The 16,845-nt window shown below is 40.1% G+C and overlaps 1 protein-coding gene across 1 annotated transcript in view; it reads left to right on the forward strand.

The window, feature by feature from the left end:
* Positions 1 to 16,845, forward strand: part of MED12L (mediator complex subunit 12L) — a 317,933-nt gene that overhangs the window by 25,558 nt on the left and 275,530 nt on the right. The window contains 3 exon segments of the mRNA XM_055321579.1: positions 4,206 to 4,310; positions 9,406 to 9,597; positions 14,369 to 14,528. Of these exon segments, the coding sequence (XP_055177554.1) occupies positions 4,206 to 4,310; positions 9,406 to 9,597; positions 14,369 to 14,528 (457 nt within the window).

Here is a 16,845-nt window from a genome sequence, read left to right on the forward strand (position 1 = left end):
GCGGGCAGGGCCAGGTGTGCTGGCTGTACTCTGCGGACAGCTGGGCTCAAGTGGAAGATGCATCCCCCCCGGGCGGTCAAATGTGCCACTGGACTATCTGAATCTTGTTCTTTTTCCCTTTCTATTCCAGGTGGGCATCTGTTTCCATAGGATCTCAAAGGTTTTGTTTTCTTTTTGCAGGATTTTAATACACATTGATGTGCACTGAGTTTCTGAGCGATATAACTTGTGTGTTAGTGTATTTGGAGATTTCGTTTTAGTTTGAAACTTTACTAAGAGTTTTCACCATTTCAGAAGAATTGTATTGTGCAGTTCTGGCCGTTGGAACTGGCAATAGAACACACATGATGCCTCCATTTGTAGGCACTTCATTGTGGGGATTCTAGGAACAAACACAACAGTTCTTCGTGTCTCCGAGGGCCTCCCTTCTCAAAGTTTAAAGCGCCCCTGAATTACCTGGGAATTTGTAGCTGCAGATTGTGATTGCGGGATTTCTGATGGAGATTTTGCTTGCTTGCCTGTTTGCTTTTTGATTGATTGATTAATAGAGATTATGCATTTTTCACAAATCCTCGGTTATTACGCGCTGTTGCTGGCTGCTGGCCAATGGAATGAGCTTTGAGTAAGTGAAGGTCTAGTGTTGTATGCTTGAGCATATTCAAGCGCCTATGTCGTTATGACTTACTTTAGAAAAAAATTTTAGAGGGAGGGTATTATATTGACTTAAAATATTTTTAAGTATTGGTATCGGAAAATTACTGTTGATGAATTTCATTTCAGACTCCGGGAAAGTTATTATAAAATATTTTATTTTCAGGGTGGTTCATTGAGTTTGATGGGGTGAGAGCCACTGCTGCCCTGGGTGATTAGGAGGATCTGTCATAAATACAGATGGGATTACAGACCCCAAAGTTAAGGGAGAGTGATTCAGAATATGCTTATGTTAATTGTTCAAAACAGGTTATCATTCACTTATTCTTTCTTTCTCTCTTTCTCCTTCCTTCCTTCCTTCCTTCCTTCCTTCCTTCCTTCCTTCCTTCCTTCCTTCCTTCCTTCCAAGTAGGCTCCATGCCTAACATGGGGCTTGAATTCAGGACCCTGAGATCAAGAGTCACACGCTCTACTGACTGAGCCAGCCAGGTGCCCCACACTTATTTATTCTTTCAACAAATATTTATTGAATACCTGATGTGTGCTCTCTGTGCTTGGCATGCATCAGTGAACAAAATAAAGATCCTTGGTTTCATGGGCCTTACCTTCCGGTGGGGGAAACAGACAGTACACATTGTAAGTAAATTATAGGGCATTTTAGGTGATAAGTGCTACAGATTATTGGAAGGTTAGGAATGCTGGAGGCGAAGAGAACGGAGTGAGCAGTTCCACTTTTAAATAGCATCCTCAGATTTCTCATTGAGAATATGAAATTTGAGCAAAGTCTTCAGGTGCTTATGTAGTTGGTGGTGGATACCAAGGGAAAAGCCATCCAGGCTGAGGGAACAGATAGGACAAAGACCCCGAGGCTTGGGACCATCCAGCAGGCATGCTTGATTGGGGAACTGCAAGGAGACCAGCGTGGCTGGAGTAGGGTTAGCTAAGGCAAGTGTGGTTAGGAATGAGGTCAGAAAGGTAAGAGGGGCCAGATCATCACACAGGAACTTGTGGGGCATCATAAGGCCTTTGCTTTTACCCTGAGTTGGGGAGTTCATGCAGGTTTTGAGCAGGAGTAACATGATCTTGCTTAAGTTTTAAGAAGCTCCCTGTGACTGCTGTGTTGAAAGTAGCTTTCAGGGGGTGGTTGGGGGGGACACTCATAGAAGCAAGAAAGCCAGTTAGGAGCCATCGCGGTGTCCGAGCATGAGATGACGGGGAGGCTGCATTGGTGGTGGTGAGAAGAGGGTCGGATTCTGGATGTATTTTCGTGCAATTTAGAATGCTAGATAAAAAGTTCTCACAACTCAGGGCTTCCTTCCAGCAGTACCTGTGTGGATCTTAGTGTGTGAGGAAAACCCCATGTGGTCGACAGACAAGGAACCGCGTGGTTCCAGGTTCCTTTACTTCCAAGGAGTGTGGCTGAATGCATGTGTGCATATGTCTGCAGGGCGTATCTTTCCAGACTATTGGTTCACAGTCCAGTACGTGGAGCCTTGGAGTACCTTTGGAGTAGAAAGTGCAGCGGCACGAAATGGAACTAACTGCTCCTGAGAGCCTCACACATTTCCTCTTGATTAAGCCAGAGCGTATTTTTAGTAAAACATATGTTGTTACTCAATTAATGTTTCTTGTAATACTCTGATGGTTAATCACAAGATAAAAATTCAATTTTCTCATCCCATTCCCCTTCTGATCCCATTTATCCCCCTTCTTTCTTAGACTCCCAAGACTACAGACATTTTTGTTAGCATACTCGCTTTATTTAAGTTGATTGACACCTTTCTGGCTTAAAATATATGCATTATGTAGTTTTGCCCTGGATTTTCAAGTAATTATTTGAAAATGTGGGAGCAGTTTGAGATGTGTTGATATGTGTATGTAACTCATTTTCTGTGCGGGTCACAATTTCAATGACCTTCGTGCTTGGAGGAGACTCGATTATCATAGAGCTAAACTTCCTGTAGCGGGGTCTTTTGAAAGCTTGCCAAAACTGTGGCTTGCCAAGATGTTAGGTAGAGTACACACACAATTAAGTAAAGTTACATGGCACGTCTCCAGGAGACCTCGGCTCTCAGCCAGGCCGACCTTTCAGGTGCTTATATGTCATAAACTATTTTGTCCTAAGGCTTCCTACTTAATCACAGCAGTGATTTTGATCAGTTGGTTTTCTTTTTTTCTTCATTTTACGCTTGAAGCAATTACTTACGAAGATGAAATATGCATTCTCATTCTTGTACTATGGCTAGCATTACCCCAACGGTTACTTTAGACCTTTTCTTGGCTTACAGTGAGAAGGAACAGGAGGCAGCTTTATTTACTCAAACCTTTCCCTTTTATTCTTTTTAAGCCTTCTTTTATTCTTATTCTTTTTAGGAACTCCGATGTAGTTCCGTAGCTCAATGATTTGGGCAGAGCAAGGTCGTCGTCGTCGTCATTGTCGTCTTCTTTTTCTTTTTTAAAGCCTTGGACTATTTCTGATGTGTTGTGACCTTGGGGAGAAAAGTTTTCCTATATCTATCCAGTAGGAGATGTTTTTAAGGAGTTCTGTATTTATAGACCACATTTTCATATGGCATTTGTACTTCAGTGGCATGGAGTCATGGAAATTTCTCTTTCTAGTCTTGGCTTGAGAAGACAGCATTTCAGTGTTGGCTTTGTCCAGTTACTGTGTTCGCTTAGTGTGAGCCTCGTTCTTCTCGTCTGTAAATGAGCTACATGGTACATGTTTACCATTTACCTTAGAATTTGGTTAAAGATCAAGTGAGCCAAGATGCATGAAAGGATTTTGCAAGCCTTAATCTTCCCTTCAGATGCTGCTGGTCATGGTATTATGGTTATCACAAAGCTTATGCCTATTATGAACTCTTCATTTCTATCTTTAACTTGCTATAGGGTCTTAGATAAGTGGAATGTGCCATTTTTCTTGAACATAAATAAAACAGGGATGTGCATAGGGTCTGGCAAGGTAGGGAGAGCCCAACTATGGGGCCTTTGGAAGCAATTCTAGTATACACATTTCTATGACTTTGTTTCTGCATGTGTGTGTGTGTGGGGGGGGGGGTTTTGCTCATTTTTTTCTTTTCCTAACTTATTAGTTAAAATTTTTAAATTTATAGAATAATCAAGAAAATGGTATAATGAATGCCCGCCCATGTTACTCCGAGTTAACAGTTGTTAATATTTTGCCACATTTATTTTATCTCTCTCTGTACCTTTGTGTATTTGTTTTCAATCTTCAATTTTTTGGTCTCTCTTTGATGTACATTCAACAGTTTTTTTTTTTAAGATTTTATTTATTCATGAGAGACACAGAGAGGCAGAGACATAGATGGAGAAGCAGGCTCGTCGCAGCGAGCCCAATGCAGGACCCAATGCAGGACTCGATCCCCAGACCCGGGATCACGCCCTGAACCAAAGGCAGACGTTCAACTGCTGAGCCACCCAGGCGTCCCTCAACGGTTTTCTTTTACACAGTCAGTACTCAGGCTGCAGTATGCTGGGTAAAGTTGGAGCTTTTATGTCCTTCTGATTAATTGATACCTTTTCTTGAACAGGATGAACTTACTGCTGTGAATGTAAAGCAAGGCTTCAACAATCAGCCAGCCTTTACTGGAGATGAACATGGCTCAGCCAGAAATATTGTAATTAACCCATCAAAGGTAATGCAAATTGTCTATTTTCCTAAAACTTCTGAAAAAGTGTGTGTGACACCCTGAATAGTTAATGTCGATAAATTAGTGTTATTTAAATCACCATCATACTCAGAATTTCCCAGAATATCTGATATAAGGTCCTGCCCTAGGACCCAAGTAGGGCTCATGCATTCCATTTGGTTGCCATGTCTCTTTGGTCTATTGTAATCCAGTGTAGTACTGCTCTCCACCTTCTCTCATGTTTTTTTTTTTTTTTTTTGGGAGGAAAGGGGCTTTTGGAGCTGCTGTCCAGATAATTTGTCTTATATTCTAGTCCTGCATCTAGATTTGTATGATTGTTTTTTCATGACAAGATTCAGGTTAAATATTTTTGGCAAGAGGCCTACATTGCACATCAGAAGACACACAGTGCCAGATTGCCCTAATATTGGTTATACTAAGGTGGTCATTGAAGGTGTTGTCTGCTGTTACTTTATGTTGTAAAAGTAGTTATTTTTTCCTTGTAGTAATCTTTGGAGGGTGATACCTTGAGACCAAATGAATATGCTATTCTTCAGTACAATTTTATCTTGTGATTGTATCATCAATTGATAATGCTTGCGGAATGAGTTATTTTGCTGGTGGTTGCAAAATGCTGGTTTTCCAGTTGTCTTTTTCTTATACGTTTATTAGTTGGCATTATTTTATAAAAGGACACCCCATTTTAAAATTCGTATTTTTAATCATTTTATTGTTTTAAGTAGGCTCCACACCCAATGTGGGGCTTGAACTCCCTATTCTGAGATTAAGAGTTGCATGCTTTTGATGACTGAGCCAGCCAGGTACCCCGGATACTTCCATTTTTCTTTTTTTAAAAGTAATCTCATTTTACATGGGGCTTGAATTGAACTCATGACCTCTGGGATCAAGAGTTGGATGCTCCACCCACTGAGCCAGGCACATGCCCTGACATCCCATTGGATGGAATATCACTTTCAACTCCAGGACTCTTTAAAATTTGATGTCTCATCTTTTTGATGATTAAGTTGTCTCTCACTTGGCCAGGGGGTGCCTTTAACCTGTTTCTTGGGTGCTTTTGACATCCCCATCATTCTTTGAGCACTTCCTCACCTTTGATGCAGTAACATGTGCCAGATACGTGTTCTTTCTGTGCCCCAGCTCAGATCCGGATGCTTGGCATGTTTTTTGCTACTAGAGAATCCTAACTCCTAGGTCTTTTCAGTGGACAGAGATGGGAAACACCATACATATCTGTTTCTTCTTTTGTCTTCTCTCCTTTTTCTTTTTTCCTTCCTTGCATCCATCTACCAGTTCTTACCCAGTACCACAGAGTTTTTCCTCTTTTCTGTTCCATCTTTATATCTCCTTTCTCCCAACGCGAGAACCCTGGCTTTTAGTAAATTCAGTATATTTATTTATTTACTCTGTTTTACAATGCACGTAAGAAAGTTCCAGGGTAAACTAAACTATTCTGATGCTACTTCGACAACAAAATTACTATGTAAAATTTATAATTTTCCTATTATACTTTTGGTCCTTAGACTAATTTTCATTAAGGGTATATAGTCAGAATGTTGTGTCAAAAAATTTCTTGAATTAAATTCTTTTTCTGGGTGGTTATTTTAGTAACATATATAGGAAGAGTCATTTGTTTTCTGTTTGTATTCTTTTAAGGTTTGATTTTTCTCATCCTTTTTGAATTTTTATTTTCTGAATATTGAAATACTTTCATTAAATTGAAAGCATTATACATGTGAATGAAATCAAACATACCAATAAACTTACTTCCCCTTCACCAGAGAGATAACCACTGTTAAAGGTTTGTGTATTCTTTAAGATCTGTGTGTGCGCACGTACACATAAACACATATGTACTTTTCAATTTGCTAATTAACTGAAATATGTAAACAACGTGAAAGAAAACAGAAGCATTTTCTACAGATAGTCCCATCAACCAAACACAATATTTTTAGTTTTGTCTTTTTCCAGTCTTCATATACTTTTTAATATCACAACCACAATTATATATAGATTATATGTATATATAAAATATATATATTATATATGTGTGTGTGTATCTATCTATATATATGTTTTTGAGATTTCGTCTATTTATTTATGAGAGACAGAGAGGCAGAGTCACAGGCAGAGGGAAAAGCAGGCTTTTCGCAGGGAGGCCAACATGGGACTTGATCCCAGGACCCCAGGATCATGCCTTGAGCCAAAGGCAGATGCTTAACCAAATGAGCCACCCAGGTGCTCCCAGCTTTTGTTCTTTTGGAAAAGTTTCCAGAAGCATATTTACTTGGGTTAGAAGGTGTATTAGTCTGTTCGGGCCTCCATAACAGAATACCACAAACTGGGTGGCTTAAACAACAGAAATTTGATTTTCTGAGAAAAAAATTATTTTTTCATAGTTGAGGAGGCCAGGATCAAGGTGGTCCAGGATCAAGGTGTCAACAGGTCTGGTTTCTTCTGAGGCCTCTCTCCTTGTCTTACACAAGGCTGTTCTCTCACTATGTCCTCACATGGTCTTTTCTGTGTGTGCTAGTATTAGGTATTTCTTCCTATAAGGACACCAGTCCATTGGATTAAGCCCCACCCTTATGACTTCATTTGACCATAACCTCTTTAAAGGCCTTATCTCCAAATACAATCACATTGAGGATTAGGGCTTCCACATCCATTTTAGATCCATTTTGGAGGACCACGATTTACTGTAAGAAAGTGTGAATGCTGTGTGTTTCTTGATAAAAACTGCCAAATTGTTCTGTTGTATCAAGTTTTATTTCAGTTTTAATAACTGAATAAATGGAAATAAGACCCATTACAGCTTTTGCTATCAACCCTTCCTGTGAGATTTACTCAAGGATTCAAACCTTCTGAAGGGAATTTGAGCTTATAAATATGGAATACATGAACTGTAGTGTAGTCCCTAAACTTTTTTTTCATTTTCTTATAAAATGAATTACTTTCAAGATGGCTTTGGAGGGATGGAAACAAGTTTTAAATTACACTTTCTTTCTCCTACCTTGTTGAGGGGGTGCAAATTGGTACAAAGCTTATGGAGGGCAATTTAACAATGCTGATTAAAATTACAGAATCGTACAATCTGAATTCTGGCAATTTATCTGAAATCTGTAGCTGTACATGTATGAGATAACAAATAGGAAAGGCTATTCATTTTAAAGTGATTTGTAATAGCAAAAGTTTTGGGAAAATACTCTGAACGTACGTTAGCAGGGGCTTGATTAAATACAATGTGTACAGCCACGCTGTACATTATTTGTTAAAGTGAATGAGAAGTTCCCCATACACAGATGTGGAAGGGTCTCAGATATTTATTAAATGTACGTAAAGAGGTATTCATGTAAAAAAGAAAATAATGTATTTGCGTTTGTTCATGTGTATTCTTCTGAAGAAGCACTGGAAAGACATAAAAAACTAACCAGTCTGGTTACTTGCAAGTAGGCATTGGGACTTGGGAATGATGCTCCTTCTTTAGGATTGGAATAGTGTGAATATAAAATTAAGTGCATGGTCACGTTTAGATGTTTTTAATTTTTCTTTCTCTTGAGGGAATTTTAACTTAGTTTATATAGTCTGCAGTGGTTCACAAGGTTGGTTAGGATGTAAAACGCACATATAGTCACATATTCCATTGTTATTAAATACATAAATTATAATTGTAGAACAGATTGCTGGCTAGTTTTTTTTTTTTAAATTATGCTTTTATTTATTATGATTAAAACCCTTATACAGAATTGCAAATAAAGGGACTTTTTAAATATAAAGAACCAGTGTAAGTAGGGGTTTTAAATTCTTGATATAAAGACCAAATACTGATTGAGAAATTTAAGCAATTTGCGTCTGTTGGCAGCTTGTTCCTAAACAACTGGTTTTGCTAAATTTTTGCATTTAATTTGTTTCCTGTTTAAACATTCATCACACAATTGCATTAAAAAAAATACCATGAAGTTTGTTTAAAAAAAATCTTTTTTCTAATTAATTTTTTATTACCATATTATGTTAACACAACAAAAGAGACCTTTTTATTGTCCATAAATCATAAGGGTCAAGGAATGCCAATTCAGATTAAGAGAAACATGTACCAGCTTTTCACCTTGGTAGATAAACTTGACTAATTGTTCACGACTGTGTTCCAACCTACAAACTAATTGTTTATTGACTCATGAGCATTAACTAAGGTAGTGATTCTTATTTTGCTTCACCAAGGTAGGTATTTTATTTTAATCATGGTTGCCACTGTCTGCTAACCTTATTTGTTGCTTGTATCATATTATTAAAGAATTCCCAGGGGATTCTTGGAAATTCTAACAAGTTTCCTGTGGATTCACTTAATTTTTAGGTATTTATCCCTTTCCTTCTTGTGCCTTTCTCTCTTGTCCTCTTTTAGTTTGGGTAATGCAAAAATGCCACAGTCTCATTCACAGGAACTCCCTTTGCTACTTTCTTCCATTCAGAGCAGGTAACACTAGCTTTCTCTTGAAACATTTGTACTCTTGAAATTGGCAGCCTGGTCAAAAATGGTGAATTCTTAATTTAATCGAACCCTTTGTAATTTTCCATTTAAATAAAATTTCCTGAACTCTTTTTTTTTTTTTTTGAGAAGCCCTGAACGTAAACACAAAGTTTCCTGTTCAAAAATATATGCTATTAAGATGAAACCAGAAAAAGAATGATTACTGTGTGACTACTAGACTTTCTGCTCTTGCATGCAACACATCTCAGGAAACACACTGTCTCCAAATGTGTGTGTAGTCTGAAAAAGAAGTACGCACTGAAGATTAAAGCAGAACCCATTCTCTTGAAATTTATTCAGGATGTAATTAACTTCACCTTACTAGAGATTTTCAAAGGCTCTTCTTTTTTCCTTGAACCACTTGTTAACAAAGGTGCTGTGGGAGTTTTTGCATTACATCAGTATAAAGTAAATCACAACTCTTGACTTCAAGGACTTAAATTGCCATTTTATTTTCTGATGGGCCGTTTGAAGATATGCTCCTAAAACAAAAATAAAATACTACTGTACATTACTAACACACTTACTGTCTTCAAACTTTTTCTTTCGTTTCCACAGATTGGAGCTTATTTCAGCAGCATATTAGCTGAGAAGCTAAAGCTTAACACTTTCCAGGACACCGGAAAGAAGAAACCACAAGTTAATGCTAAAGATAATTATTGGCTGGTTACTGCTCGATCCCAGAGTGCAATTCATAGTTGGTTCTCTGACTTAGCAGGAAATAAACCACTTGCTATTTTGGCAAAAAAGGTATTAAGTATTTCTTACAATGTTTAATTATGATCTTCTAGAAATCAAGATGTTTGAGATGATGTTCAGGTATATATTTCTTTCCCCCTGTTCTTTCCAAAACTCAAAAGTTTCAATGGCAGGTACACTGTACCAGGTGTGTGCTGCACATAACACTGTTTCTCCCTTTATTTTGATGGCATGTGGTGCCTAGCACCCTAGCACATCTTGACCTAAACAGTCCACACAGGATGTAGTTTATATGGATTTTAGGTAGACAAGTTTTTATTTTTTATTTTTTTTATTTTTAAAATTTTTATTTATTTATGATAGTCACACAGGGAGAGAGAGAGAGAGAGAGAGAGAGAGAGAGAGAGAGAGAGAGAGGCAGAGACACAGGCAGAGGAAGAAGCAGGCTCCATGCACCGGGAGCCCGACGTGGGATTTGATCCCAGGTCTCCAGGGTCACGCCCTGGGCCAAAGGCAGGCGCCAAACCGCTGCGCCACCCAGGGATCCTGGTAGACAAGTTTTTAAAATCGAGAATAGGCAATAAGACTTCATTTATTTCCATTATATTTTCAGTTTCCTTAGGCCAGGATGTCCAAAATGTGTTATTCAGAAATTCTTGCTTTGATGTTACTTCCATGTCTTGAAAAGTACCAATCCAAGTGCTTAAAAGCAAAGTCTCCTTAACAAGTAGGATAGTGATTCTGTGTGTGCTTGAAAAACTTCTTTGAAAAAGTTTTAGAATAGAATGGGCAGGTTTATTTATAGCTTCCAGTGATCTCTGGCTTCTTGCACACCTTTGATATCATCCCACATGTCTTTTTCATCTGGCCTGAAACCCTTTAGTCTTAAGGGTGACCATCTTCTGTTCTTGATAGTAACTAACTGGTTACTAACTGGTGTGGTGTAGGCCTGGCTTAAAGGAGAGCTCTTTTTGGTATTTGCTTGTTTGTTTTCGAAAGCAACTCTGAAAATAGCCTGTAGCTCCCATTGGCTTTCTTTTGCCCTAGTGCCACCAAAGCGGCCTGTTGCCTTTCGTAGATTTTTGTGATTAAAGGCAACTGAAATCCTCGAAAAGGACAACAATCAGCGTAATTGCCTCTGTACTCTGTCTCAACACGTGCTGAACCGTGTAGGATTTCTTTCCCAATAATGAACATTTACCAAGTCGGCCCATGATGATCTATCTGTAGGTTGTATCTGAAGGCCCCATAAGTCAAAAGGGCATCCTTTGATATTTGATGACTTTCTACCAATAGTTCATACCCTCCATGTTGGTCGGTACCTTCACTTCCCTTATAGCCAGGCTGACGTCTTTCTTTTTAGGTTTTCCTTTTTTTAATAAGCTTTCAGAATCCTTTTTTTGGATATTTTCTAAAAGCGAATACTGGTGAGGAAATGATGCCTTTGCTTTAGTGGTGTAGTGGTTGCTTATCTTTTAGGAGGGAGGTAAATCACAGTCTAGTGTATTAACCGTTGTTCTTCTCTGTATTAGGAGCTGCTTCTGGCCAGGTCAGGTGTTCCTCAGGTAAACCCTGACATTAATTCTATGCAAAGTTTTCTTCCCTCCCTCCCTCCCTCCCTTTCTCTTTTTCTCTTCTCTTCCCTCTCCCCCCCTCTTCCCCCTCTCCCCCCTCCCCTCCCCTTTCCCCCCTTCTCCTCCCCTCTCCCCCCCCTCCTCCCCTCTCTCCTCCCCTCCCCTTTCCACTCCTCCCTTTCCTTTCTTTCCTTCTCTTACCATTGACTATACTTCGAAGTAGTTATTTCTTGGGCATTTGACAAGTCCCTCCCTTCACTTCTCCCCTCCTCAGCATATCATATTCTTGATATGGCAAAAGCTCTTTCATAGTTGGGTTAAAAGATTGCATTCTCTGCATGTGCTTTGTGTTAGTTCAAATACTTCTTTAATTTCTGGTATTTACCTGTGAGGTGGCTTATTGCAAATGGCTTTAATTTTCCTGCTGAGATCTTGAGTCCTCTTTCAGCTCTGTTCTAGAGTTCAGAATAGTTTCCTGGTTGGGATAGGTCAAGTTTCTGGGCCTGGTTTTCCGTTATTGTACAACTCCACAGCACTCCCAAGTATTTAGCCTGTGAAGGGCCTTTTAACTCAATCACGGTCATAGGTAGATTTGGAAAAATAGACTCATAGTCTCCAGGGATATTCTTCTGGATCTTGAACAGTTGACTAGGTATGACATGTCCGCTTCAGGTGGCATTGATTACTGTGGTCTATGGAATTTCCTTTTGCTTCCACTTCTGCTTGGTGAACAGAGAGCGTCGACAGTGACACTCATGGAAGGGAAAGGCGCTACAAGGTCGTAACAGCCGTTTGTGGCTGAAAAACCATCACATGCTAGGTGGTGGTTTCCTTCTAAGTTTTCTTTTACTACTTAGATGCAGCTCTATCTTGATGTAGATATGAAACAGCTGTGTAGTGATTGCCTAGGTTCAGTTACAAGGTGAAGTCAGGTGGTTTCTGTGCTGACACTGGAATCCATGTGTAAGGAAGTCCTACTGCAGTCACTATAAACAGGATTTCCTTCCTTAGTCGGTCCACACTGCATATTTGACAACTCTGTCAATATGTTGTCTTCTTTCTTATTTAAATAACCTTCTTCACGTATGTTCTTCTGAATTTTAAATCCCTTGATTTGAACCAACCATTTCTTCAGTGGTTCTGCCAGTAAGGGCAGTGAGCTGGAGGTAGGCCTTAACTTGTTAATGGTAGGACCTGTGGCTCAGTCTTATTTGCTACTTCATCTAACCATTTCACTTGTTCGAATTTTTATTTTCCTCCTGTCAGTTGCTGTTCGAAGGAAAATCCTTTGGGCATCTATAAAAGATGCTATTAGTAATGTTTCTTTGGAGATGCTATATTTACTCTTTTTTTTTTTTTTTTTTTTTTGCTCTTGCCTAGTTTTTTAGAACTTGGTCTTTGTAATCTTGTGGTACATCTGAATGAGAGGCAACCTGTGACCTTGACAACTAAAAATTAACTCTCATACTCTATATGTTCTGGTGAAACAGCAACATGGGTCTTGCACTGAATATATAAGCCTGTGCTTTTCTTGTCCCTGTCTGCAGCGATAGTCTGTGCTATCTCTGTGCAACCCAGAGTCTTGTGCTCCGTGAAAGTCGTGCCTTATAAGCAAAATTTTCGGGAAATTTTCTTGTTAAAATCTATCACTGTGGTCTGTAGAGAGGAAGCCTTATAGCTTCGGCCTATGGGACTTTCATTGCCCCTTTAGGTGTGTTTGTGCAGAGCAGCTGCCTCTGTCCTGGCGGCTGTGGTTAGAGTCGGCACGCTAGGCAGGATCCATATGTGACCAAAAGTCCATTAAATTGCCCATGAAACACAGTGTATGGACAGCTGCATCTCCATGTCCAACCAGGCAGCCTTTCCTTCAGTGTTGGGGCAGCTTGGGTAAGAACCAAGTGAAATAGCTTGTTTTTAAAGAGCTGTGTACAAAAAATACTTCTCTTTGAATTCTAGGGTCACACTTTGGTGTGAACAAATTCGCAATATATGAACGGTACAAAATATCCATTGCCTAAAGGAGAATTTGACTAAGAAAAATGCCATGCTGTAACAATCAGCTGGTTTGAAGCCTTGATATCCGAAACCAGGCTAGAGTTTGGGGGCACAGGGAGCAGGGCTCTTGATACCCATGATTATGTGGTGTCCAGATCTGGATCTTCTTATGAGAAGGTCAGGTCCATGGCTTGAAACACCCTTGGCTGGCATCCAGCAATCCTTGGAATTGATAACAAAATGAAAACGGTTCCAGTTTTGATACATGTAATTCTTTTACTTTACCCTTCTAACCACCCTTTGGCTTGGGCAGGGTTGGGTTGGTATTATTAGTACATTTATAAATGAGGGGTCTGGGAGTTCTGGGTTTTAGCCAGATAGGCTGGGGGCCAGGGATGGAGCACAGAGGTGGTCATCCCTGGTGCAGCGGGCATGCTGCTTACTGCTCCCATCCTGTACTCATGGCCAGTGTACTCTGCCCACTGTTTTACTCTACATTCATAAGTTGAGTAGGTTATATATATAGATGACTGGCCTGTCCCTAGGCTATTTATGAGGAATCCTACAAGAGCAGGTTAACTCTTTCAGACATTCATTGGTACATTGGGATACTAATTTGCTAAATAGTAGACCTTTGTGGTCTGGAAGAAATAATGAACTACCTCAAGTGCCTGCTTTCAACCAGTGAATTAATTAACCAGCTATTTCTAGCTCAGTGTTTATTAGGCAGATTCACCGAGCCATCATTTTAGCCTCTATTTTAAATTTTGGGCTAAAGACACTCTAGAAGCTTTCTAGAAATTGTTACGATGAATGTTACAGCCAGAAAGCTTTATCCAAAAAAAGTGTTCTTTGATAAAATGTGGAGTGGGGACAGTTTTTCACTTGATCCATCCCTCCCAATTTTGAGATAAACTCCTTGGAAGTACTGTCATGAAATTTTCTCCCCTATTTTGTAGATAACGGTGAGTAGCTCTCAGCATCTGAGACTTTGAAAGTAATTTGTTTTCATAAATAAGAAAGCAAGACTGATAAAACTGTTGCCAGCAAGCTAAATATAGTTTTGAATCTTTTAATGAAAATTTCTTAAAAGTTTTCGGTTTTTAAGCTGGAGATACTGTCTGAAAATCCATCCATGATATACTCTCTTAAAGGCAGCAAGGCTTAGTGTCTTTATTTGCTTTCCCATTCTCCCCTCGTGACCTCATGATGAAAATTGCCTATAATTTTATAAATATGTTATTTCTTTTTAGGTTCCAATCCTTAGTAAAAAAGAAGATGTTTTTGCATATTTAGCTAAATATTCAGTGCCAATGGTTCGAGCAACGTGGCTGATCAAGATGACCTGTGCCTATTATTCTGCTATTTCTGAAGCTAAAATTAAGAAACGTCAGGCAACTGATCCTAATTTGGGTAAGTGGGACGGTATGATACATCATCGATTCTACAGGTAATTGTTGCCCGCGTATTCTTATCCATAGCCCAGTGAGGTAAGTGCTGAGAAGGTCCCTGGGGAGACTGAAGGACACTCGTGGTACACGGATGGATCCTTGTGCACCCAGGTGCAGAATCCGGATTCCATCAGCAAATCCTATTGCTGTTACCTCCACGATACGTCCTGCACCTGAGCACTTTTCACCACCGTAGCTGCTGACAGTGCTGGTTCACCTCTTGACAAGTCTCCTGACTGGTCTCCCTGCTTTTCCTTTTGCTCCTTACATTGTAGGCTCCAAACTGCCACACTGATCACGAAGGCTGACTCCGATCATATCATGTCCCTGTTTATAACTTTCCAATAGTTTCTTACTACAGTTAGGATGAAGATCCAGATTCTTTCCTGTGGCCCCCGAGGCCATCCAGGCCTTGCTCCCTGTCTCCGATATTCTGGCCACTTTGCCTTCCTTCTACCCCCCTGATGGACCTCGCCCCTTCCTTTCTCAGGGCTTCTGCATTTCTTCTTCCTTGGACTTGGGTCGCTGGTCTCTGTGGTATTCCACGTCTCCTCAGAGCCTCTGGCTCGAATGCCGTTGCCTCAGCAGGTTTTCTCTGGCTACCTACCTAAATGACATTCCTCTTCCCCACCCCTTCCACCCAGTTATGTTCTTGGGTGTCCTTATTTTATTCACAGCTCGTTTTACTATCTGAAATCATCTTTAAAGATGCTGTGTCTCTCACCCCTCCCTCTCACATGTACCGGCCCATGGTCATGGTAGGTATTTGTTGAAAGAACTGAAGGTAAACTGCTTTTTACTCAGTTTTCACTCTCTTGGTGACTACACAGTGACTCCATGAGGTGGTGCTAAAACATGCTTAATAAAAGATTGGATTCTCCATTAGAAATAGGTACCGAGGATTGCACCTGTAGATGTCCGCTTAAAAGTGAGGTTTACAAATAATTCCTTATGAAATGGAAACATGCTTACGATTTTAAAAGGGAGACCCCAGCTGTAAAGCTCTGATGAGCAGGGTCAGAAAGTGCAAATATCCTCAGATGCCAGACAGCGTCCTAGGTAACTGAGTCAGGGTGTGAGGTGTTGGTTGGCAGTGGTTGGTGGTGGTTGGTTTACCAGGTGGTCCTGGTGAACTGGACAGTGGAGCCCACTCTAAAAGCAAGAAAAGTTAATCGCAACAAAACAAAACAAAAAACATGGCTAGATTCCATGGCTATCACTTTTTGAGTTCAGGTTTGTTAAAGGTGGACTGTACTACAAAACAAAACTGTGTTGTGAATATATTTAAACGTATAGGAGGAAAAAAATCCACAAAGTTAACAGTGGTTATCTCTGAGTGTTGTTTTGGTAGCAGTCTTGTTAACACTATACTTCAGATTGTGTTCATCAGCTTATTATTTTGTCATCAGCTTATTATTTTATAGGGGGAGACGAAAGCAATGCCCCTTTTTTAGAATGACGGAAGGTCTCCATTCTCACTATAATATTTGCAAATAGTGCCAAAGTAGATGTAATAAATATTCAAGGTTCTCTTCTCTCTCCTTCATATTTTCCTTCTTGAACTTTTCTTCATTCGTACACACAAACACACATATGTGATTCATGTATATGTAGTGAGAGAGACGGGGGAGAAGGAGGGATGGAGAGGGAGAGACAGTGCATGCCCGCGAGACAGCACAAGAGAACAAGCGTCGGTAAGAGAGTGAGAGCATTTATTAATACTTCTCTCCGGAGTCTGGATATCTAGCTGCTCCTGACTACCTCGACTTTGATGACCAGTAGGCCTCCGAGACCTACTATGTACAGTCAAGAGTCTTGGTTTCTTGCCATCTCTGAACTTGCTCCTTCTTCAGTCTTCTCCTTAGTAATTGTTCTAAGTAGTCACTGGGTGGATAAGGGTAAAAGCCCTATTGTCATTCTGGGCTTATATCTTTCTCTCAAAATTCTCCGTTCAGTCCCTCAGCAATCCCATCAGCGTTACTTGAAAAATATAATCCCAATCCGAGAATGTCTTCCATCTCCCACTGCTGCTGCTCCTCTGGTTTGAACCACTGCCACCACCACCGCTTTTTCAGGGTTGTTGCAAAGGCTTTTGGTCCTTCTCTAATGACAGCTTTCTGCTTTGAGGCCAGAATGATCCTGCTAGGACATGAATTATTCCTCACTCTTAGGCTCAGAATCCTCACCTAGCAGCCGCGCCTCACTCATATGTGTACCCCCTCCGCCAGCGCAGGCAGTGGGCACACGCACGGCGGCCTCTGTCCAGCCTTGAGACGTCC

Source organism: Nyctereutes procyonoides, unplaced genomic scaffold (genome assembly GCF_905146905.1).
Source record: "Nyctereutes procyonoides isolate TBG_1078 unplaced genomic scaffold, NYPRO_anot_genome, whole genome shotgun sequence".
Classification (NCBI taxonomy): domain Eukaryota; kingdom Metazoa; phylum Chordata; class Mammalia; order Carnivora; family Canidae; genus Nyctereutes; species Nyctereutes procyonoides.